Source organism: Oncorhynchus tshawytscha, linkage group LG29 (genome assembly GCF_018296145.1).
Source record: "Oncorhynchus tshawytscha isolate Ot180627B linkage group LG29, Otsh_v2.0, whole genome shotgun sequence".
NCBI lineage: Eukaryota > Metazoa > Chordata > Actinopteri > Salmoniformes > Salmonidae > Oncorhynchus > Oncorhynchus tshawytscha.
Genome location: NC_056457.1, coordinates 39,239,067 through 39,265,845, shown reverse-complemented (window position 1 = coordinate 39,265,845; position 26,779 = coordinate 39,239,067). Strand labels below are relative to the sequence as shown.

The 26,779-nt window shown below is 42.3% G+C and overlaps 1 protein-coding gene across 1 annotated transcript in view; it reads left to right on the top strand.

Annotated features, from left to right (window-relative positions):
- The window catches only part of zbtb47b (zinc finger and BTB domain containing 47b), a 168,400-nt gene extending 152,242 nt beyond the window's left edge, over window positions 1-16,158 (top strand). Inside the window, exon 7 of the mRNA XM_042308580.1 lies at window positions 13,594-16,158. Within this exon, the coding sequence (XP_042164514.1) occupies window positions 13,594-14,012 (419 nt within the window). The 3' untranslated portion in view covers window positions 14,013-16,158. The remainder of the gene's footprint in view (window positions 1-13,593) is intronic.
- Window positions 16,159-26,779: the final 10,621 nt, after the last annotated feature.

The window sequence follows — 26,779 nt, the reverse complement described above, 5'->3', positions numbered from 1 at the left end:
ACTATAACACTACAACACTATAACATAACACTACAACACTGTAACACTATAACACTATAACACTATAACATAACACTACAACACTATAACACTACAACACTACAACACTATAACACTATAACATAACACTATAACACTACAACACTATAACACTACAACACTACAAGACTATAACACTATAACATAACACTATAACACTACAACACTACAACACTATAACACTATAACATAATAACATTATAACATAACACTATAACATAACACTATAACACTATACCACTATAACATAACACTGTAACACTGTAACACTATAACACTATAACACTACAACACTACAACACTATAACATTATAACATAACACTATAACACTACAACACTAACACTACAACACTATAACATAACACTATAACACTACAACACTATAACATAACACTACAACACTACAACACTACAACACTACAACACTACAACACTACAACAATATAACACTATAACATAACACTATAACACTACAACACTACAACACTATAACACTATAACATAACACTATAACACTACAACACTATAACACTATAACACTATGACACTACAACACTATAACACTTCAACACTACAATACTATAACATTATAACATAACACTGTAACACTATAACACTATAAAATAACACTGTAACACTATAACACTATAAAATAACACTATAACACTATGACACTACAACACTATAACACTATAACACTACAACACTATAACACTATAACATTATAACATAACACTATAACACTACAACACTATAACACTACAACACTATAACATAACACTATAACACTACAACACTATAACATAACACTACAACACTGTAACACTATAACACTATAACACTATAACATAACACTATAACACTACAACACTACAAGACTATAACACTATAACATAACACTATAACACTACAACACTACAACACTATAACACTATAACATTATAACATTATAACATAACACTATAACATAACACTATAACACTATACCACTATAACATAACACTGTAACACTGTAACACTATAACACTACAACACTACAACACTATAACATTATAACATAACACTATAACACTACAACACTAACACTACAACACTATAACATAACACTACAACACTACAACACTATAACATTATAACATAACACTATAACACTACAACACTAACACTACAACACTATAACATAACACTACAACACTATAACACTACAACACTACAACACTACAACACTATAACACTATAACATAACACTATAACACTACAACACTACAACACTATAACACTATAACATAACACTACAACACTATAACACTATAACACTACAACACTATAACACTACAACACTATAACATTATAACATAACACTATAACACTACAACACTATAACACTACAACACTATAACATAACACTATAACATAACACTATAACACTACAACACTACAACACTACAACACTATAACATTATAACATAACACTATAAGACTACATCACTATAACACTACAACACTATAACATAACACTATAACACTACAACACTATAACATAACACTACAACACTGTAACACTATAACACTATAACACTATAACATAACACTACAACACTATAACACTATAACATAACACTATAACACTACAACACTACAACACTATAACACTATAACATAACACTACAACACTATAACACTATAACACTACAACACTACAACACTACAACATAACACTACAACACTATAACACTATAACACTATAGCACTATGACACTACAACACTATAACACTTCAACACTACAATACTATAACATTATAACATAACACTGTAACACTATAACACTATAAAATAACACTGTAACACTATAACACTATAAAATAACACTATAACACTATGACACTACAACACTATAACACTATAACACTATAACACTACAACACTATAACATAACACTACAACACTATAACACTATAACATTATAACATAACACTATAACATACCACTGTAACACTATAACACTAACATTATACTATAACATAACACTACAACACTATAACACTATAACACTATAACATAACACTATAACATAACACTACAACACTATAACACTATAACACTACAACACTATATCATAGCACTATAACATAACACTATAACATAACACTACAACACTATAACACTACAACACTATAACACTACAACACTACAACACTATAACACTACAACACTATAACACTACAACACTACAACACTATAACATAACACTACAACACTACAACACTATAACATTATAACATAACACTATACTACAACACTAACACTACAACACTATAACATAACACTACAACACCATAATATAACACTATAACACTATAACCTAACACTATAACACTATAACACTATAACATAACACTATAATATAACACTATAACACTATAACATAACACTATAATATAACACTATAACATAATAACATTATAACATAACACTATAACATAACACTGTAACACTGTAACACTATAACACTACAACACTATAACATAACACTATAACACTACAACCCTACAGCACTATAACTCTATAACATAACACTATAACACTATAACATAACAATATAACACTATAACACTATAACACTATAACAATATAACACTATAACAATATAACACTACAACACTACAACACTACAACACTATAACACTATAACATAACACTACAACACTACAACAATGTAACACCGTAACACTGTAACACTACAACACTACAACATTGCAGTATTAAATAACACTACAATAAAACACCATAACATAACACTTTAACACTATGGCATGAATATATAACACTATAATACTAGAACACTATAAGACTAAAACACTTCATTCTATAGCGAGACTCCTGATGTAATATCATTTCCCCTCAACAGCCCTCAGAGTAATATCAGCTCCCCTCAGAGTAATATCAGCTCCCCTCAACAGCCCTCAGAGTTAATATCAGCTCCCCTCAACTGCCCTTAGAGTAAATATCATCTCCCCTCAACAGCCCTCAGAGTAATATCATCTCCCCTCAGAGTTAATATCAGCTCCCCTCAACTGCCTTCAGAGTAAATATCATCTCCCCTCAGAGTAAAAATCAGCTCCCTCAACAGCCCTCAGAGTAATATCAGCTCCCTCAACAGCCCTCATAGTAATATCAGCCCCTCAACTGCCCTCAGAGTAATATCAGCTCCCCTCAGAGTAATATCAGCTCCCCTCTACTGCCCTCAGAGTAATATCAGCTCCCCTCAGAGTAAATATCAGCTCCCCTCTACTGCCCTCAGAGTAAATATCAGCTCCGCTCAACTGCCCTCAGAGTTAATATCAGCTCCCCTCAACAGCCCTCAGAGTTAATATCAGCTCCCCTCAACAGCCCTCAGAGTTAATATCAGCTCCCTCTACTGCCCTCAGAGTAATATCAGCTCCCCTCAGAGTAAATATCAGCTCCCCTCTACTGCCCTCAGAGTTAATATCAGCTCCGCTCAACTGCCCTCAGAGTTAATATCAGCTCCCCTCAACAGCCCTCAGAGTTAATATCAGCTCCCCTCAGAGTAAATATTAGGTCCCCTCAACAGCCCTCAGAGTTAATATCAGCTCCCCTCAACTGCCCTCAGAGTAAATATCATCTCCCCTCAGAGTAAATATCAGCTCCCCTCAACAGCCCTCAGAGTTAATATCAGCTCCCCTCAACTGCCCTCAGAGTTAATATCAGCTCCGCTCAACTGCCCTCAGAGTAAATATCAGCCCCTCAACAGCCCTCAGAGTTAATATCAGCTCCCCTCAATTGCTCTCAGAGTAATATCAGCTCCCCTCAACTGCCCTCAGAGTAAATATCAGCTTCCCTCAACTGCCCTCAGAGTAAATATCAGCTCCCCTCAACTGCCCTCAGAGTTAATATCAGCTCCCCTCAACTGCCCTCAGAGTTAATATCAGCTCCCCTCAACTGCCCTCAGAGTTAATATCAGCTCCCCTCAACAGCCCTCAGAGTAAATATCAGCTCCCCTCAACTGCCCGCAGAGTAAATATCAGCTCCCCTCAGAGTAAATATCAGCTCCCCTCAACTGCCCTCAGAGTTAATATCAGCTCCCCTCAACTGCCCTCAGAGTAAATATCAGCTCCCCTCAACTGCCCTCAGAGTTAATATCAGCTCCCCTCAACTGCCCTCAGAGTTAATATCATCGCCCCTCAGAGTTAATATCAGCTCCCTCTACTGCCCTCAGAGTAAATATCATCGCCCCTCAGAGTTAATATCAGCTCCCCTCTACTGCCTTCAGAGTAAATCTCATATCCCCTCAGAGTAAATATCAGCTCCCCTCAACAGCCCTCAGAGTAATATCAGCTCCCTCAACAGCCCTCAGAGTAATATCAGCTCAACAGCCCTCAGAGTAATATCAGCTCCCCTCAACAGCCCTCAGAGTAAATATCAGCTCCCCTCAACTGCCCTCAGAGTTAATATCAGCTCCCCTCAACTGCCCTCAGAGTTAATATCAGCTCCCCTCAACTGCCCTCAGAGTTAATATCAGCTCCGCTCAACTGCCCTCAGAGTAAATATCAGCTCCCCTCAACTGCCCGCAGAGTAAATATCAGCTCCCCTCAGAGTAAATATCAGCTCCCCTCAACTGCCCTCAGAGTTAATATCAGCTCCCCTCAACTGCCCTCAGAGTAAATATCAGCTCCCTCAACTGCCCTCAGAGTTAATATCAGCTCCCCTCAACTGCCCTCAGAGTTAATATCAGCTCCCCTCAACAGCCCTCAGAGTTAATATCAGCTCCCTCAACTGCCCTCAGAGTAAATATCAGCTCCCCTCAACAGCCCTCAGAGTTAATATCAGCTCCCCTCAACTGCCCTCAGAGTAAATATCAGCTCCCCTCAACTGCCCTCAGAGTAAATATCATCGCCCCTCAGAGTTAATATCAGCTCCCCTCTACTGCCCTCAGAGTTAATATCAGCTCCCCTCAACTGCCTTCAGAGTAAATCTCATATCCCCTCAGAGTAAATATCAGCTCCCCTCAACAGCCCTCAGAGTAATATCAGCTCCCCTCAACAGCCCTCAGAGTAATATCAGCTCCCCTCAGAGTAATATCAGCTCCCTCAACAGCCCTCAGAGTTAATATCAGCTCCCTCAACAGCCCTCAGAGTAAATATCAGCTCCCTCAACTGCCCTCAGAGTTAATATCAGCTCCCCTCAACTGCCCTCAGAGTTAATATCAGCTCCCCTCAACTGCCCTCAGAGTTAATATCAGCTCCGCTCAACTGCCCTCAGAGTAAATATCAGCTCCCTCAACAGCCCTCAGAGTTAATATCAGCTCCCCTCAACTGCCCTCAGAGTAAATATCAGCTCCCTCAACTGCCCGCAGAGTAAATATCAGCTCCCCTCAGAGTAAATATCAGCTCCCCTCTACTGCCCTCAGAGTTAATTTCAGCTCCCCTCTACTGCCCTCAGAGTAATATCAGCTCCCCTCAACTGCCCTCAGAGTAAATATTAGCCTGCGCAGAGAAGCACCACATTAAACTTCACTTAACTTTCTAGAGTTTTCCCCATTAGTTATCACTATCAATGTTTACATTTACTGTGAGAATTGTGGTTGAATCAAAGCAATATTAGCCACTTCCAATGCAACATACCGAAACAAAACTAACTATGCAAGATATTTTGTTGTAGGCAGAATGCATCGGAGTAGGATTCTATTGCACTGATATGCATGACTCGGCCCATACTCTACACAGACCAGTGAGATGTTACCAATCAGAGCTGCAGTAGGTCAGGCCTATACTCTACACAGACCAGTGAGATGTAACCAATCAGAGCTGCAGTAGGTCAGGCCCATACTCTACACAGACCAGTGAGATGTAACCAATCAGAGCTGCAGTAGGTCAGGCCTATACTCTACACAGACCAGTGAGATGTAACCAATCAGAGCTGCAATAGGCCTTTTTGCAAATAGACCATTACCATATATAGATCTGTGTCATTGACTTTGAACTGGACTGTGTTTACAGTATGAGCGGTCGTGAGTAGATGCACTTGTTTGGAGATCAAGCAAGAGCTGCATGTAGCCACATGTGCACAGTTAAAGATCATTTGTAGTCACCAATGGGGGAGTGATTGCTTCCTACGAGAGCACAAAACATGGACTTTTCTAAGCATCTTTGAAAAGCGAGTTGGATGAAGAGCTTTTTCTTTTGTCTTAAAGGGGCAGTGTTTTATTTTTTATTTTTTGGGTTGTTGTATAAACTAAGTAGCCAATAGGCAGAGGGTAGCATAATTTGTCTGATTCTCTGTAATAATGGTATGGGAATAATAATGCATTTTATTTTGTAAAGTGGTTTCTTGTCAAACAACATTTTCAATCACATCCTTATCTGGAGGACATGTGGATAAACAGGTTTATGTAAAGCCCTGCAGGTTTATTTCTAAAGTCTCATGGAATGTAGGCCTACATTGAACACCACACATTGGCTGTTACTGTAGGCTGAATGATAGAACAGCTATTTCCATGTTAAAATGTTATGAGATGCATTTTCTCCATTGTTTTTTATGGTAGACCACTGTTAGACCTACATTGTGATCAAATAGCCACAGTAGCCTAGTTGATGGCTGTCTGAAACTATAGCTTAAAGCATGTACAGCCTCAGTGTTCACAATAAAAGCGCACTGGAAGTCGCACAGAATTTTCACAAACTTCAAGTTTGCGCTCAGCAGACTGGAAATTTGCATAGTGCAGAAAAAAATGAGAGGGAACATTGGTGATGAGTACAATTTGTTGTCTTTATCTGCTGTGGTCTAGTACTGTGTTTTGCTAGCTAGGACCATCTACTTTAAGTGTTGCCTGTTCCCCCAATGTCCTACTTAGTGTGTGAACTGCTGACTGATCATAATTTGCAGTTAGTTGTTGACACATCACCCAGGATTAAGGAGCAGGGCAATTTGTTAATGTTGTTGTGTTGGTAATCAGGATCAAGGGGCAGGGCAATTTGTTAATATTGTTGTGTTGGTAATCAGGATCAAGGGGCAGGGCAATGTGTTACTGTTGTTGTGTTGGTAATCAGAGGCTGTATTGGAGGGGAAGTGGTTTCACCTCTCCTAGGCAATCAGTAATTAGTACAGGGAGGTGTGCTCTCCACCTCTGCTAGACAATTAGGAATTATTTTTAGTACTTCAGTCTCCCCTGGTTTCTCAGCGGTGGTCGTGTCAGCGGTGGTCGTGTCAGCAAAACTAAGACCGTCTTCGAGGAAGGTTCCACACCACTCTCTCACTTGAGTATCTTACCTAGTTATTTTCTGATGATCTCATTTTGCTCTTTTGTAGCTTTGTCTGTCAACTCTGTGTGTTTTCTAAACCTGTTCACTCTTCTCCCTGTAGGCTTTACAGATGCTCCCCACCCCTTGGCTGCAACTCTTCTAATTTAGTTCACCCCTGGTGCACAACCCTTTTGGGAACTGCCCTTCAGACCTTTGACTTTTTGGCCCTGATGGAGACATGGATCACCCCAGAGAGCACTGCTACTTCAGATGCTCTCTCTTCCTCTCACTATGTTTCTCTCATAGTCTGAGAGCATCTGGTCGTCACGGTGATGGCACAGGGCTACTCATTTCTCCTAAATTGAGATTACCTCTTTTCTGGCTGTGACATGCTGTCACTGTCACTTGTCCACTCAAACTTACCATTATTGTCATTATCTCCCACCAGGTGCCCTTGGAGAGTTCCTCAATGACCTTGACACCTTGGAGAGGTGACGATGGCTCACCGCTCTTAGTACTCGGTGACTTCAACTTCCTGATGTCTGCCTTTGCCCCCCAGGCTCCTGAGTGGTGCAGCGGTCTAAGCACTGCATCTCAGTGCAAGAGGTGTCACAACACTCCCTGGTTCGAATCCAGGCTGTATCACATCCAGCTGTGATTGGGATTCCAATAGGGCGGCACACATTTGGCCACAGTAGGCAGTCATAGTAAATAAGAATTTGTTCTTAACTGACTTGCCTAGTTAAATAACTACTTTGTTTCCTTTTCTCCAACCCTTAGCCCCTAACCAGATGGTCAAGCACCGTCGCAATCTTTGCTCGCTCTCCCACTACTCTATCCTCTTCTATCCTATGATCTCTGCCTTCTGATAAATTCTTCTCCTCCTTATTTTTGCCTCTGACTCAACTCCTTTCCTCCTGGCCAGCTCGGCCCTCCCCTCCTGCTCCGTGGCTGAGTGAGGTTGATGACATCCGCTCCTCATTCACTTAGCCTATTGGGACCAGTGGACTCTACACCACCTCTTTCTCCCCTCTCTCCAGATGAAGTCCTGCAACTAGTGAGGTCTGGCCATACAACAACCTGCCAGCTCGACCCCATCCCCTCTGTTCTCCAGACCATCTCTGGAGGCCTTCTCCCTTTTTTCTCCCATCAACTCTTCCCTGGCTGCGTGAACTCATCTGATGTCAAACTATAGACCTGTGTCTCTCCTTTTCTTTCTCTGTTCTCATCCTCCTAGATCTATCCGCTGCCTTCGACACCGTGAACCATCAGATCCTCCTCTCCACCCTCTCAGGGCTGGGTGGCTCAGGCTCTATCAGATCCTCCTCTCCACCCTCTCAGGGCTGGGTGGCTCAGGCTCTATCAGATCCTCCTCTCCACCCTCTCAGGGCCGGGCATCTCAGGCTCTATCAGATCCTCCTCTCCACCCTCTCAGGGCCGGGCATCTCAGGCTCTATCAGATCCTCCTCTCCACCCTCTCAGGGCTGGGCATCTCAGGCTCTATCAGATCCTCCTCTCCACCCTCTCAGGGCTGGGCATCTCAGGCTCTATCAGATCCTCCTCTCCACCCTCTCAGGGCTGGGCATCTCAGGCTCTATCAGATCCTCCTCTCCGCCCTCTCAGGGCTGGGTGGCTCAGGCTCTATCAGATCCTCCTCTCCGCCCTCTCAGGGCTGGGTGGCTCAGGCTCCATCAGATCCTCCTCTCTGCCCTCTCAGGGATGGGCACAGTGTTGCCCTCTCAGAGTACAAAGAACCTTGGTGTGACCCTGGACAACACCCTGTTCTCTGCAAACATCAAAGCAGTGACCCACTCCTGCAGGTTCAGGCTCTACAACATCCGTAGAGTACGACCCTACCTCACACAGGAAGCGGTGCAGGTCCTAATCCAGGCACTTGTCATCTCCCCTCTGGACTACTGCAACTCGCTGTTGTCAGGGCTCCCCGCTTGTGCCATCAAACCCCTGCAACTAATCCAGAACGCTGCAGCCGCCTGGTTTTCAACCTTCCCAAGTTCTCTCATGTCACCCCACTCCTCCTCACACCAAGAGGAACTGTCCCTCCCTACCTTCAGGCTATGCTCAAACCCAACACCCCAACCTGAACACTCAGTTCTGCCACCTCTGGTCTCTTGGCCCCCTACGGGAGGGCAGGTCCTGCTCGGCCCAGTCCAAACTCTTCTCGGTTCTCGCACCCCTGCAGTTAGGACATCAGACTCCCTGCCCATCTTCTGAATGCATCATAATTAATCCCTCACCTCGACCTCACCTTAACCCTCCCCCCGGTATGTTCTGGACTGGGAGACCGTGAAGAGAGCTCTGGTGGCTTGTCTTGTGGGGTATGCATGGGTGTCTGAGCTGTGTGCTAGTAGTTTAAACAGACAGCTTCATACATTCAACATGTCAATACTTCTCACAAATACAAGTAGTGATGAAGTCAATCTCTGATAATGTGAGAAGTTGCAGTCTAACAAGATGCTCCCACAATCTTTCTATTATACATTTCTCAGCCAATCATCAGTCAATTGTTGTAAGTGTCACATGTTGAATGTCCTTCCCTATAACTGTGCTGAAAATCTATTAATTTGATTTTAAAAAACAAACAAATGATTTACTAATTGTTGGTAACCGTGATTAGTCTGCTGTTTGAGTCAGCATCAAGGGTGCTTTGCTATTCTTGGGAATGACTTTTGATTTCCTCCAAATAGGAGCCGGGGGAATATAGTCTGCTGTCAGACCCCGGTGGCATGTCATTTCTGATAGACCTCTTCCACACTCACTTTACAATGGTTGTCTTTCATAATCCGGTCAGTTATGCATGGATGTGTTGGTTCAGAATTAGTTGTTGGCATTTCGTGCCTAAATTTGCTTGTCTTTCCAATGAAAAAGTCATTTTGTGACGAATCTGATTCAATGAATGATGGAGCCGCTTTGTTTGACCAAGGTTTCATTGACTGTGCTCTTTACTGTCTCTTTGTAATTTATCTTTGTTTCATAGTGTTTCTTCGTTTTGCTTAGTCACGTTATTTTATCAATTTGCAGTATGTCTGACGATCAGCTGTGTAGCCTTATTTGCCTTTTGCCTCATTCCTCTCAAACATGTTTCAATTCCTCTTTAATCCAAGGGGATTTTTAAAAAAAAATCACGGTCATTTTCTTAATGGGTTTATGCTTATTAGTAACTTCAAGAAGCAATTTCATAAATGTGTCAAGTATGGTGTCTGGTTGCTCCTCATTACAGACCAGCAAATATTCTTTACATCTTCAACTTAGGAATCACTACAACACCTTTTATACGCTTGCTGTTTGGGGTCTTAGGCTGGGTTTCTGTATAAGCACTTTGTGACATCTGCTTATGTAAAAAGGGCTTTATAAAAAAATGTATTTGATACATTAGGCCCAGGCTTTAGATCTTTGGTTTTCTAGATATGATAGGTATGATATTATAATCACTACATCCTATGGATCTGGATACTGCTTGTCTTGCCCGACTCATGCCTCTCCCTTGAGATGAATGAGCTAGCCAAGGTTACCCCTGCTTCAGGCCTATTACCTACGGCTGTTGCTGTTCCAGCCCGGTCCCAATTCTAGTGACCCGCTGGTACCAACCGCACCACTGGTTTTACACTCTGCAGCCAACAGCTGGGGTGGGAGAAACCTTTATTAAAAAACCACTCAGCGAGATGTCTAGCTCGGGGGTGACCCATAGTTCATCAGCCTCTAGACTGTTTCCCCTCAGCAATGGTTATCATTAAATAAATATTAGTTTGACACCTACGGGTTCGCATCACCCACCCGTCATCTGTGGACCTGGAGTTACTCAACGTAATGGGACCTAGTGTCCTACAAAAACAAGAAGGTATCGTTACCGCGTCAGCCTTAGCGTAACATCCTAAAACATTTCTACATTTCCCATTGGTAGAAAGACAGAGGAACCCTCTAGTTCGGTCAGCCTGACTGGTTAGGGTCAACATGATTGTTCTGGGAAAAATCCACTTTCTTTTTGTTATTCAAGCAAAGCCCTTTACACTTTACCTTCTCTTCTAGAGGAAATGTGTTCCTCCTAAAGAAGAATACGAAAGATATGTCCCTCTGTGGGTAAAGAGCCTCTGATGTCTTAGAAGAATTCAGAAGATGTAACAGATTTCAACACCAATGTTCCAAAAGTTGAATGAAAAAACAACAGAAACTGCAAAAACAATAACAAAAAGCTCCTCTAAGCAAAATTACCATTCTAACCGTTAAACAATTACTTATATACTGTCAATGAATCAATCAATCAAATGTATTTATAAAGGCCTTTTTCCATCAGCCGATGTCACAAAGTGCTGTACAGAAACCCAGCCTAAAACCCCAAACTGCAAGCAATGCAGGTGTAGAAGCACGGTGGCTAGGAAAAACTCCCTAGAAAGGCCAAAACCTAGGAAGAAACCTAGAGAGGAACCAGGCTCTGAGGGGTGGCCAGTCCTCTTCTGGCTGTGCCGGGTGGATATTATAACAGAACATGGCCAAGATGTTCAAACGTTCATAGATGACCAGCAGGGTCAAATAATAATAATCACAGTGGTTGTAGAGGGTGCAACAGGTCAGCACCTCAGGAGTAAATGTCAGTTGGCTTTTCATAGTCGATCATTCAGAGTTAGAGACAGCAGGTGCGGTAGAGAGAGAGTTGAAAACAGCAGGTCTGGGACAGGTAGCACGCCCGGTGAACAGGTCAGGGTTCCATAGCCGCAGGCACAACAGTTGAAACTGGAGCAGCAGCACGACCAGATGGACTGGGGACAACAAGGAGTCATCATGCCAGGTAGTCCTAAGACTTGGTCCCAGGGCTCAGGTCCTCCGGGAGGGAGAGAATTAGAGTGAGCATACTTCATTTCACACAAGACACCGGATAAGACAGGAGAAATACTCCAGACATAACAAACTGACCCTAGACCCCTGTCATATTCCCCTACACAACTCCTCCCTCAAAACCGGTTACATCTGGTCCATACTGGACACCCCCTCCCCAAACCCCCAGTCCTTGTTGCTCACGTTATCTTCCAGAAGGAAGTCAAAGAAGGAGGTTGGTAGAAGTTCATGTTTAATCACACTTTTCTCGGCCTCTGTTCTGGTAATTCCCCCGGCTCCACCTTTGACTCTGCTGATGCTGGTGTCGAAGGCGACGGTCCTGTTTTACTTTCACAACGACTTCCTGCCTTTATGGCTTCCTGCTCCCTCTGATCCAGAATCAGCTGTATAGACCTCCGAATACAACAGGTGTAGACCTTACAGTGACATGCTTACTTTCAAGCCCTTAAACAACAATGCAGTTAAATGAAAATACCTATATAAAAAAAAGTGAGCGATAAGAATAACAACTTATTGAAGAGCAGCATTAAATAACAATAGCGGGGAGAAATACAGGGGAGGGTGGGGGGCAATGCAAATAGTCTGGGTAGCCGTTTGATTAGCTGTTCAGGAGTCTTATGGCTTGGGGGTAGAAGCTGTTCTGGAGCCTCTTGGACCTAGACTTGCTTGCCGTGCGGTAGCAGAGAGAACAGTCTATGACTAGGGTGGCTGGTGTAATTGACAATTTTTAGGGCCTTCCTCTGACACCGCCTGGTATAGAGGTCCTGGATGGCAGGAAGCTTGGCCCCGGTGATGTACTGGGCTGTACGCACTACCCTCTATAGTGCCTTGCGGTCGGAATCCGAGCAATTGCCATACCAGGCGGTGATGCAACCTGTCAGGGTACTGTCAATGTTGCAGCTGTAGAACCTTTTGAGGAGCTGAGGACCAATGCCAAATCTTTTCAGTCTCCTGAGGGGGAATAGGTTTTGTCGTGCCCTCTTCACGACTGTCTTGGTGTGCTCAGCAGGAGTGAGGGTTACATCCAAACCTCGGGTCACCACATTCTTTAGGGCAGATTTCTTTAGCATTAGTAAAGATGTGATCAATACGTGGATGATGTCGTTATTGTGTTGTTTGTAACTACCCTGGTAGGTTGACTGATAACCTGAACCAGGTTGCAGGAACTGGCTACAGTTGGAAGATTTTTCGCTGAGTGGGCAGCTTGATGAAAGCCAGTTAATATTTAAATCACCCAGAAAATATACATCTCTGTTGATATCACAAACATTATCAAGCATTTCACACATATTATCCAGATACTGACTGTTCGCACTAGCTAGCTGTCTTTTGTGATATGTGGTTGTGTTGACTTGTATTTCCGTCAGCTTCAACTTAGTGTCTAATTCTAGTGATTTTTTTTCTTTGTTGTGCTAGTCCATAATGTGTGTCTCCCTCCTTCCTAGGAGAGAAGCCGTATATCTGTGAGATCTGTGGGAAGAGTTTCACCAGTCGTCCCAACATGAAGCGTCACCGCCGGACCCATACGGGGGAGAAGCCGTACCCTTGCGAGGTGTGTGGTCAGAGGTTCCGTTTCTCCAACATGCTCAAAGCGCACAAGGAGAAGTGCATCCGGGTCAGCAACCCCATGGTAACTGACAACAACGACTCGCTGGGCATCGACCCCCCCTCCCCAACTGTTTCTGCGGACCCTGCTGCGATTGGTCAGGTGGTTTTAGGGGCGGTGCTCCCGGGGGCAATGCACCACCATGCCACGCCTCTCTCCCTCCCCCTGATCCACTCCCTGGGGGCTGCCCCACACCCCCGCCCCCCACCTCCCCCTTTTCCACCCTTCTTCTCTGGCAGGATGGGCTCCAACATCTAGCTAACGCACTCCGCTCTGCTAACAGACCAGACCGCTAGCATCCATCTACTCTACAACGCTCTGCTAACAGACCGCTAGCATCCATCTACTCCACAACGCTCTGCTAACAGACTGCTAGCATCCATCTACTCTACAACACTCTGCTACCAGACTGCTAGTATCCATCTACTCCACAACACTCTGCTAACAGACTGCTAGCATCCATCTACTCTACAACGCTCTGCTAACAGACCGCTAGCATCCATCTACTCCACAACGCTCTGCTAACAGACCGCTAGCATCCATCTACTCCACAACGCTCTGCTAACAGACTGCTAGCATCCATCTACTCTACAACGCTCTGCTAACAGACTACTAGCATCCATCTACTCCACAACACTCTGCTAACAGACCAGACTGCTAGCATCCATCTACTCCACAAAGCTCTGCTAACAGACTGCTAGTATCCATCTACTCTACAACACTCTGCTAACAGACTGCTAGCATCCATCTACTCTACAACACTCTGCTAACAGACTGCTAGTATCCATCTACTCCACAACACTCTGCTAACAGACTGCTAGCATCCATCTACTCCACAACACTTTGCTTACAGACCGCTAGCATCCATCTACTCTACAACACTCTGCTAACAGACTGCTAGCATCCAGTCAGCCAACCCCCCCTCCCCGGACCCCCTGAAGTACTCAGACTATCTATGAGAGGAGGGGGATTTACAGGAGCAGAGCGAGACATGGATGGAAGGAGGATTCCTTCATATAACCACATCTCAGCCTGAAGACCAAGGCATCTTAACTCGGCTCTGGTCTCTGTGTGGATTCTGCAGTCTGAAGACCAAGGCATCTTAACTCGGCTCTGGTCTCTGTGTGGATTCTGCAGTCTGAAGACCAAGGCATCTTTACTCGGCTCTGGTCTCTGTGTGGATTCTGCAGTCTGAAGACCAAGGCATCTTAACTCGGCTCTGGTCTCTGTGTGGATTCTGCAGTCTGAAGACCAAGGCATCTTAACTCGGCTCTGGTCTCTGTGTGGATTCTGCAGTCTGAAGACCAAGGCATCTTTACTCGGCTCTGGTCTCTGTGTGGATTCTGCAGTCTGAAGACCAAGGCATCTTTACTCGGCTCTGGTCTCTGTGTGGATTCTGCAGTCTGAAGACCAAGGCATCTTAACTCGGCTCTGGTCTCTGTGTGGATTCTGCAGTCTGAAGACCAAGGCATCTTAACTCGGCTCTGGTCTCTTTGTGGATTCTGCAGTCTGAAGAGGTGAAGGATCATACAGAGGCTTCTTGTAACATAAACAGTATAAATGCATACACCTACCATGTGGAAATGTTTTTACTGTGTGGAATAGTTCACCTCTGCCCTGGTCGTTGAGAGTTCAGAGGGACTTGTAATGTATGTTGTCATTTTACATCTGTCGTTTCATTGTTTTCATTCTGCTTACCACAAAGCCACACCCTTTAATAAGACCATGCATGTAGCACAATGTAACATTGGTCAGATTAACACCTCCTCCGACAAACTAGTTACTGGTGAGATGAATGACCCCTTCTCATATTAACTAGCTATTTACTGGGTTGATTCTGGGGCCTAAACTCCTCCCCTAGTTGGTCTATGTGGAAGGAGTTCTCTACATAAGGTTATATGTGGAATGATTTCTGTCTGACAGAAGGTTCTAGGTGTTCTGTGTGGAATTAGTTCTCTACAAAAGGTTCTAGGTGTTCTGTGTACAGTGAGTTCTCTCTGAAAGTTTACCTCTCTGTCCTAACAGAGGTATATGGTGCCAGACGTCTCCTGCAGAGCCCTGTCTCTCTCTTCTCCTGATCCTCATCCTCCTCTCCCCTACCCTTCTCTCTCCTCCCCTCCTCTATCGTCATCCTCCTCTCTCCCCCCATCTTCAGACGTCTCCTGCAGAGCCCTGTCTCTCTCTTCTCCTGATCCTCATCCTCCTCTCCCCTCTCTCTTTCCCTCCTCTTCAGACAACTCCCGTAGAGCCCTGTATCTCTCCTGTCCTCACCAGACGTTGCCTACAGAGCCCTCTCTCCTCCCTTCTCATCCTCCTCTCCCCTCTCTCTTTCCCTCCTCTTCAGACGTCTCCAGCAGTGCCCTGTCTCTCTCCTGTCCTCACCAGACGTTGCCTACAGAGCCCTCTCTCCTCCCTTCTCATCCTCATCTCCCCTCTCTCTTTCCCTCCTCTTCAGACATATCCAGCAGTGCCCTGTCTCTCCTCTCCTCACCCTCTAGCCTCCTCTCCCTGTTCTCACAGTGAGGTGTCCATTCCTCACAGTGAGTGGACTCTATTAGCCAAGCCATCAGAACAGAACAGACCAACAGGATAGAACCATCATTCTCTTAGCCACCTGAAGATGAAGCAAACTGTTCTTCTGATCTGTCTGTTAAAACACGTATCTGGCATCGCAATAACCAACTCCCATGAGCTCACATGCTAGTGAGATTATTATAAAGCCTCTAAAATCAATCCTGCATCTTATTTTGAACCTTAGTGTTATTTAAGATGTACTCTTTTTGTGTGTTAAATGTTAAAATTGTGACAGTTTGTGTAATTTGTGTGTGGCAACATTATGCCATTATATAAGGTGTTTTAGAAGGTTATGACTACATAGTCACGTTGGAAAGGTTATGACTAGACAGTCACGTTGGAAAGGTTATGACTAGACAGTCACGTTGGAAAGGTTATGACTAGACAGTCAATTTTGCAGTGCACAGGAGAATGCAGTAAAGTGAGTGTGTGTGTGTGTGTGTGTGTGTGTGTGTAACTACCCGAGACGGATGAGTAGAGGTTGTGTAAAACAGTCAATCTGACCCTGAATAGATGAACAATCAGCCAATCAGTTTGAGATTCCCAAAGTAGGAAGTAAAGTGGAGAGACATTTATCTGACTTGCTGATGTTTAGAAACCACTGTACAGAGCTTGGATTGTAGCCTATTCCTGCTCTTTTCAAGTAGTGTAAAGTACTGAAGTAAAAATACTTTGAAGTACTAGTACTACTTAAGTAGTTTTTGGGGGGTATCTGTACTTTACTATTTATATTTTTTACAACTTTTACTTTTACTTCACTATGTTCCTAAAGAAAATAATGTACTTTCTACTCCATATATTTTGCCTGACACCCAAAAGTAGTCATTACATTTTGAATGCTTAGCAGGACAGAAAATGGTCCAATTCACACACAAGAGAACGTCCCTGGTCGTCCCTACTGCCTCTGGTCTGGAGGACTCACTAAACAGAGAACGTCCCTGGTCGTCCCTACTGCCTCTGGTCTGGAGGACTCACTAAACAGAGAACGTCCCTGGTCGTCCCTACTGCCTCTGATCTGGAGGACTCACTAAACACACGTTGGTGTTGCCCCTGGCAACCATCAAATTTTTTTTTTTTACATGAAATTTGTGCCGTCTGGCTTGCTTAATATAAGGAATTTTTTATTATTCGTAAATTTACGTTTGATATGAAATGCTTTTAGACTTTTACTCAAGTAGTATTTTACTGGGTGACTTTCACTTTTACTTGAGTAATTTTCTATTAAGGTATATTTACTTTTACTCAAGTATGACAATTGGATACTTTTTACTCCACTGATGACATCACAGACGCTAGCCCGAAATCTATCAAATCTCACATTTTTTAAAATGCTGTTAAGAAAAACCAATCTTATCTGCTCAATGGTCTACTATCTGAGGAACAGTTGAGATATATTGGAGAAAGGTGAATTATTCCTTATGAAGAAGACACAGTGTAATTGGTTCCATTAGTTTACTCAACTTTTTGGTCAAAGTTTTACATGAACGTAAACATTTTAGTTGGCCCAAACTTAGCTCCAACATCAGAAAATGTAAGCAAAAATGTTGCTGACTTAAAAACGTGTTTGCTCAAATTGTCTCATATGTTCAGTCAACTATAAATCTGACCTAATAAACGGCTGTGGAACCAGTTACTTAATGATATTTAGTTGGAACAACTCCTTTTTTATTTATTGCAATTTTTATAGTATATTAGATAGAACTATGGAGAATTTGTATACCTGTAATCTATTGCGCTAATCCCAAGCTAGCTCTGTAAACTTAGTTTAAAAGCAATCATAGCAAACATATTGTCTCCCCAAAATGTGCAATCTTTGGCTTCACAATGGCAAAATGTGTAGAATAGCAGGAAATTAGCTTTAAAACTGCACATTTTTCTCTTTGCACCTTGGAAAAATGTGTAGTTGCAGGAAAAATGCTTTAAAACGGAAAATGTTTATCTCAGTCTCATGACACAATGTACAGAATAGCATTATTAAACTGCACATTTTTCTCTCTGTGCCCCATGGCAAAATGTGCTGAAATGTAGAAAGTTAGCAGTAGTCTGGCTCTGGAAGAGCAGGAGAAGAGGAGGAGATGTACAATTATATAATCATCTCCAGAGTACTGTGGGACTGTCATGAGATTTTCCCCATCAATAGACAATAGTAGCTATTATATTATCCATGGGTCCATCTCTATAGTAGATTCTGTTATATTATCTATGGGTCTATCTCTATAGTAGATTCTGTTATACTATCTATGGGTCTATCTCTATAGTAGATTCTGTTATATTATCTATGAGTCTATCTCTATAGTAGATTCTGTTATACTATCTATTGGTCTATCTCTATAGTAGATTATGTTATACTATCTCTGGGTCTATCTCTATAGTAGATTGTGTTATATTATCTATGGGTCTATCTGTATAGATAGTTGATGGAAATGAGATGCCATGGAACTGAATGTGATGTAGGTGGGTATTGGGTTAATTAGGGCTGGTTGGTGGGTATTGGGTTAATTAGGGCTGGTTGGTGGGTATTGGGTTAGTTAGGGCTGGTTGGTGGGTATTGGGTTAGTTAGGGTTGGTTGGTGGGTATTGGGTTAATTAGGGCTGGTTGGTGGATATTGGGCTAGTTAGGGCTGGTTGGTGGGTATTGGCTTAATTAGGGCTGTTTGGTGGGTATCGGGTTAATTAGGGCTGGTTGGTGGGTATCGGGTTAATTAGGGCTGGTTGGTGGGTATTGGGTTAATTAGGGCTGGTTGGTGGGTATTGGGTTAGGGCTGGTTGGTGGGGCTGGTTGGTGGGTATTGGGTTAGTTAGGGTTGGTTGGTGGGTATTAGGGGGTTAATTAGGGCTGGTTGGTGGGTATTGGGTTAGTTAGGGCTGGTTGGTGGGTATTGGGTTAATTAGGGTTGGTTGGTGGATATTGGGTTAATTAGGGTTGGTTGGTGGATATTGTGTTAGTTAGGGTTGGTTGGTGGGTATTGGGTTAATTAGGGCTGGTTGGTGGATATTGGGTTAGTTAGGGCTGGTTGGTGGGTATTGGGTTAGTTAGGGCTGGTTGGTGGATATTGGGCTAGTTAGGGCTGGTTGGTGGGTATTGACTTAATTAGGGCTGTTTGGTGGGTATCGGGTTAATTAGGGCTGGTTGGTGGGTATCGGGTTAATTAGGGCTGGTTGGTGGGTATTGCGTTAGTTAGGGCTGGTTGGTGGGTATTGCGTTAGTTTGGGCTGGTTGGTGGGTATTGCGTTAGTTAGGGCTGGTTGGTGGGTATTGGGTTAATTAGGGCTGGTTGGTGGGTATCGGGTTAATTGGTTAAGGAGGAATGGTAGTGGGTATTGGGTTAGTTAGGGCTGGTTGGTGGGTATTGCGTTAGTTAGGGCTGGTTGGTGGGTATTGGGTTAATTAGGGCTGGTTGGTGGGTATTGGTTAAGGAGGAATGGTAGTGGGTATTGGGTTAGTTAGGGCTGGTTGGTGGGTATTGGGTTAATTAGGGCTGGTTGGTGGGTATTGGTTAAGGAGGAATGGTAGTGGGTATTGCGTTAGTTAGGGCTGGTTGGTGGGTATTGGTTAAGGAGGAATGGTAGTGGGTATTGCGTTAGTTAGGGCTGGTTGGTGGGTATTGGTTAAGGAGGAATGGTAGTGGTGGTACTACTGGTATAGCACTTTGGGTCAGAATGTGGTTGCAACCTTCCAGGATCCTCCAACCAGGAGTTCTAGAATGTATACAACCTTCCAGGATCCTCCAACCAGGAGTTCTAGAATGTATACAACCTTCCAGGATCCTCCAACCAGGAGTTCTAGAATGTATACAACCTTCCTGGAATGTTGCAACCCCACATCAGAATGATGTGGAAATGTACATCAATAGCCAAATGAGTAACAAGAGAAAGTAGTATTGAATAGGTACTATTAGACAGAGAGCATTACTTTACAGCCATCTCTTTATAGTCTTTGCACTCTAAGATGCTTGGTGATGGATCGGTGCTTGATTGGCTCACAATCAATATATTTACTGTATCTTAAAGAGTTTTCAGTGCTGTGTTGCTATTAGAGAGAGATAAGCATCCATAGTATCAGATCTGAAGGATTGTGGGTTATGGAACTTGGTATTTAATTGTGTGAGTATGTTTATGTTTTTCATGAAAAAGCACTTACTGGCCAACCCTGTTAATTGATCAAATGCTTTGAATCTGTGTGATCATGTCTAACATGATAATGGATATGTTACACTCGAAGGAAAGAGAAGGGACATTTAAAAGGTCCCTGTTTAGTTAACATGTCCTTAAACCAGGGTATGTTGGAGCTGATGAGTTGGTTCTCAGAAGTGTGATTGTTTGCGTTTTGCGTTCATTATAAAAAATAAAAAATGTTTGTCAAAAAGTGAAACCAGGCAGGTCCCGCCGGCCAGCTAGGTTAGGGCCGGGACGTTGAGTGTTTTTTGTAAAGCCTGTTGGGATTTGTAGTTCTTGGGATAAGCTAAAAGATAGAGCCTGTAGTCCAGTAGGGTTGATTCTGTGGCCTTCAGCTGGAAGAAAAGTGGTTTGAATTTCGACCTCTGAGGAATTGACTTTTCTATGTTCCTTCTGGCTGGTGAGAAGACCGTGTGTATATTAAGGCTTATGGAGACAGAGTTAATGTTTTCACAATGGAGGGTCATTGTTTCCTTATGGTCTGTTCTAGTGTTAAATCTAATGTTTCAAATTAAGAGAGGTTGGTAGTTCTGCACATGTGAGGTTGGGTTAGTGGGTCTAGTAAACGTCCAGTTCCAAGGAAAAGAAAGGCCTACATTTACCATAATAGAAATCAACAATGTAATACCCGAATCAAAGTTGGAAAAGCATCTCTCTCCTCGAACACTTTAAAGGTTTTCATGTACCTAACTACCGCTTCCTACTGCTGCATTAAAACCAGTCATATTGTGTCTACCATTCGTTGATTCTATACATTACAGTGTAAACCCAATGTCTTAGTAGACTGGTCTACATAGACCATGACTATACAGTAGTTGTATGGGCTAGCTATATAAACACCGTACTTAAACAATGAGCACTATAGTGTCTAGAGGTGCTATTAACATTACATGTATCCTATCGGTTCGTGTTTATCATGTGTAACACAGGAGACTAATTCAATATTAAACCATATAGATATATTATTACAAAACTGTTTCATGTTGTTATTTATGTGTGTAAAGCGGAGTGATGTTTGAATGAAATGTTTTGGTTTTGTATGTTTGAATGAAATGTTTTGGTTTTGTATGTTTGAAATGAATGTTATGTTTTATTGATGGCATTCACTAGCTGAAATTCTTATATGGGGCGTGAGGGTAGCCTAGTGGTTAGAGCATTGGACTAGTAACCGAAAGGTTGCATGTTCAAATCCCCGAGCTGACAAGGTACAAAATCTGTCGTTCTGCCCTTGAACAGGCAGTTAACCCACTGTTCCTAGGCCGTCATTGAAAATAAGAATTTGTTCTTAACTGACTTGCCTAGTAAAATAAAGGTTAAAAAAAATATATATATACTGTGTTGATACCACTGGTGCAGCAGCTGTAAAGACTGCCCACTGTAGGACCCAGCACTACTCTCTCTGAACCCAGGGACGTGTTCAGCAGGACATCTTGGAAACTTCAGACAGATGTTATGTGGAACAAACACGCCTCTCTGACATGTAGACCAAGGAATAATATTGGCTCTCTTTGTGGCATTTCTATCTGCAATGATCACAACATTGGAAACTGAAGGTGGCCCAGTTCTCATCTGGCTCCTGTGTCATACTGAGGGATTTACTAGTGCCACAGCTGATGGACATTTAATGAATGAATTCAACAATAACACAGATGATTGATCTTCAATTAGACAGTTTTAATTGACACAATGTATCTACACAGTGAAAAGCATTCATTATTTCCCCACTCCAGAAGTCTGCTCTACGTCTGCTCCCGTGAACTGCTAGCATTATATGTGAGTTAAACTCTGTTAAACTCAGAGGAGTTGATTTGGACACAGCGAGTTTGGGGGGTACCAAAGGGCATCACAGTAGAGTCCTCTAGAAGTGTTGATAATAGAGTCCTCTAGATGTGTTGTAATAATAGAGTCCTCTAGAAGTGTTAATAGTAGAGTCCTCTAGATGTGTTGATAATAGAGTCCTCTAGAAGTGTTAATAGTAGAGTCCTCTAGAAGTGTTGATAATAGAGTCCTCTAGAAGTGTTAATAATAGAGTCCTCTAGACATCTTGTAATAATAGAATCCTCTAGATGTGTTAATAATAGAGTCCTCTAGAAGTGTTAATATTAGAGTCTTCTAGATGTGTTGATAATAGAGTCCTCTAGAAGTGTTAATATTAGAGACCTCTAGATGTGTTGATAATAGAGTCCTCTAGAAGTGTTGATAATAGAGTCCTCTAGAAGTGTTGATAATAGAGTCCTCTAGAAGTATTAATATTAGAGTCCTCTAGAAGTGTTGATAATAGAGTCCTCTAGAAGTGTTAATAATAGAATCCTCTAGACATGTTGTAATATTAGAGTCCTCTAGACCTGTTGATAATAGAGTCCTCTAGAAGTGTTGATAATATAGTCCTCTAGAAGTGTTAATAATAGAGTCCTCTAGAAGTGTTAATAATATAATCCTCTAGACATGTTGTAATAATAGAGTCCTCTAGAAGTGTCAATATTAGAGTCCTCTATATGTGTTGTAATAATAGAGTCCTCTAGATGTGTTAATATTAGAGACCTCTAGATGTGTTGATAATAGAGTCCTCTAGAAGTGTTGATAATAGAGTCCTCTAGAAGTATTAATATTAGAGTCCTCTAGAAGTGTTCATAATAGAGTCCTCTAGAAGTGTTAATAATAGAATCCTCTAGACATGTTGTAATATTAGAGTCCTCTAGACCTGTTGATAATAGAGTCCTCTAGAAGTGTTGATAATATAGTCCTCTAGAAGTGTTAATAATAGAGTCCTCTAGAAGTGTTGATAATAGAGTCCTCTATACGTGTTGATAATAGAGTCCTCTAGATGTGTCAATAATAGAGTCCTCTAGAAGTGTTGATAATATAGTCCTCTAGAAGTGTTGATAATAGAGTCCTCTAGAAGTGTTGATAATAGAGTCCTCTAGAAGTATTAATATTAGAGTTCTCTAGAAGTGTTGATAATAGAGTCCTCTAGAAGTGTTAATAATAGAATCCTCTAGACATGTTGTAATATTAGAGTCCTCTAGACCTGTTGATAATAGAGTCCTCTAGAAGTGTTGATAATATAGTCCTCTAGAAGTGTTAATAATAGAGTCCTCTAGAAGTGTTGATAATAGAGTCCTCTATACGTGTTGATAATAGAGTCCTCTAGATGTGTCAATAATAGAGTCCTCTAGAAGTGTTGATAATATAGTCCTCTAGAAGTGTTGATAATAGAGTCCTCTAGAAGTGTTAATAATAGAGTCCTCTAGAAGTGTTGATAATAGAGTCCTCTAGAAGTGTTGATAATATAGTCCTCTAGAAGTGTTGATAATATAGTCCTCTAGAAGTGTTGATAATAGAGTCCTCTAGAAGTGTTGATAATAGAGTCCTCTAGAAGTATTAATAATAGAGTCCTCTAGAAGTGTTGATAACAGAGTCCTTTAGAAGTGTTGATAATAGAGTCCTCTAGATGTGTCAATAAAATAGTCCTCTAGACATGTTAATAATAGTCCTCTAGATGTGTCAATAATAGAGTCCTCTAGACGTGTCAATAATAGAGTCTTATAGAAGTGTTAATAATAGAGTCTTCTAGACGTGTTGATAATAGAGTCCTCTAGATGTGTCAATAATAGAGTCCTCTAGATGTGTCAATAATAGAGTCCTCTAGAAGTTAATAATAGAGTCCTCTAGAAGTGTTAATAATAGAGTCCTCTAGAAGTGTTAATAATAGAGTCCTCTAGAAGTGTTAATAATAGAGTCCTCTAGATGTGTTGATAATAGAGTCCTCTAGATGTGTCAATAATAGAGTCCTCTAGATGTGTCAATAATAGAGTCCTCTAGAAGTGTTAATAATAGAGTCCTCTAGAAGTGTTGATAATAGAGTCCTTTGGAAGTGTTGATAATAGAGTCCTCTAGATGTGTCAATAAAAGAGTCCTCTAGACATGTTAATAATAGTCCTCTAGATGTGTCAATAATAGAGTCCTCCCACTCCAATTTGCTTACCGCCCAAATAGGTCCACAGACGATGCAATCTCAACCACACTGCACACTGCCCTAACCCATCTGGACAAGAGGAATACCTATGTGAGAATGCTGTTCATCGACTACAGCTCGGCATTCAACACCATAGTACCCTCCAAGCTCGTCATCAAGCTCGAGACCCTGGGTCTCGACCCCGCCCTGTGCAACTGGGTACTGGACTTCCTGACGGGCCGCCCCCAGGTGGTGAGGGTAGGCAACAACATCTCCTCCCCGCTGATCCTCAACACTGGGGCCCCACAAGGGTGCGTTCTGAGCCCTCTCCTGTACTCCCTGTTCACCCACGACTGCGTGGCCATGCACGCCTCCAACTCAATCATCAAGTTTGCGGACGACACAACAGTGGTAGGCTTGATTACCAACAACGACGAGACGGCCTACAGGGAGGAGGTGAGGGCCCTCGGAGTGTGGTGTCAGGAAAATAACCTCACACTCAACGTCAACAAAACTAAGGAGATGATTGTGGACTTCAGGAAACAGCAGAGGGAACACCCCCATCCACATCGATGGAACAGTAGTGGAGAGGGTAGCAAGTTTTAAGTTCCTCGGCATACACATCACAGACAAACTGAATTGGTCCACTCACACAGACAGCATCGTGAGGAAGGCGCAGCAGCGCCTCTTCAACCTCAGGAGGCTGAAGAAATTCGGCTTGTCACCAAAAGCACTCACAAACTTCTACAGATGCACAATCGAGAGCATCCTGGCGGGCTGTATCACCGCCTGGTATGGCAACTGCACCGCCCTCAACCGTAAGGCTCTCCAGAGGGTAGTGAGGTCTGCACAACGCATCACCGGGGCAAACTACCTGCCCTCCAGGACACCTACACCACCCGATGCTACAGGAAGGCCATAAAGATCATCAAGGACATCAACCACCCGAGCCACTGCCTGTTCACCCCGCTGCCATCCAGAAGGCGAGGTCAGTACAGGTGCATCAAAGCTGGGACCGAGAGACTGAAAAACAGCTTCTATCTCAAGGCCATCAGACTGTTAAACAGCCACCACTAACATTGAGTGGCTACTGCCAACACACTGTCAATGACACTGACTCTACTCCAGCCACTTTAATCATGGGAATTGATGGGAAATGATGTAAATGTATCGCTAGCCACTTTAAACAATGCTACCTTATATAATGTTACTTACCCTACATTGTTCATCTCATATGCATACGTTGATACTGTACTCTATATCATCGACTGCATCCTTATGTAATACATGTATCACTAGCCACTTTAACTATGCCACTTGGTTTACATACTTATCTCATATGTATATACTGTACTCGATATCATCTACTGTATCTTGCCTATGCTGCTCTGTACCATCACTCATTCATATATCCTTATGTACATATTCTTTATCCCCTTACACTGTGTATGACAGTAGTTTTTTTTGGAATTGTTAGTTAGATTACTTGCTCGTTATTACTGCATTGTCGGAACTAGAAGCACAAGCATTTCGCTACACTCGCATTAACATCTGCTAACCATGTGTATGTGACAAATAAAATTTGATTTGATTTGATTTGATTTGAGTCCTCTAGACATGTTGTAATAATAGCATCCTCTAGATGTGTTGTGTTGTTGGAAGAGGTGCAGCTCCTTTGGTTCCAGTCTTTTTATTATTTTATTGAATATTTAAACATACAATTTACCTGCAGTTAAGCCACTCAACATTTACATTCCAGTCTTTCAAGCTGTGCTAAAACAGATATGCTATTTTATATGTATATATATATATATATATATATATATAAATTTTATTCGAAATATACAGTGGAGAGAACAAGTATTTGATACACTGCCGATTTTGCAGGTTTTCCTACTTACAAAGCATGTAGAGGTCTGTAATTTTCATCATAGGTACACTTCAACTGTGAGAGACGGAATCTAAAACAAAAGTCCAGAAAATCACATTGTATGATTTTTAAGTAATTAATTTGCGTTTTATTGCATGACATAAGTATTTGATCACCTACCAACCAGTAAGAATTCTGGCTCTCACAGACCTGTTAGTTTTTCTTTAAGAAGCCCTCCTGTTCTCCACACATGACCTGTATTAACTGCACCTGTTTGAACTCATTACCTGTATAAAAGACACCTGTCCACACACTCAAACAGACTCCAACCTCTCCACAATGGCCAAGACCAGATAGCTGTGTAAGGACATCAGGGATAAAATTGTAGACCTGCACAAGGCTGGGATGGGCTACAGGACAATAGGCAAGCAGCTTCGTGAGAAGGCAACA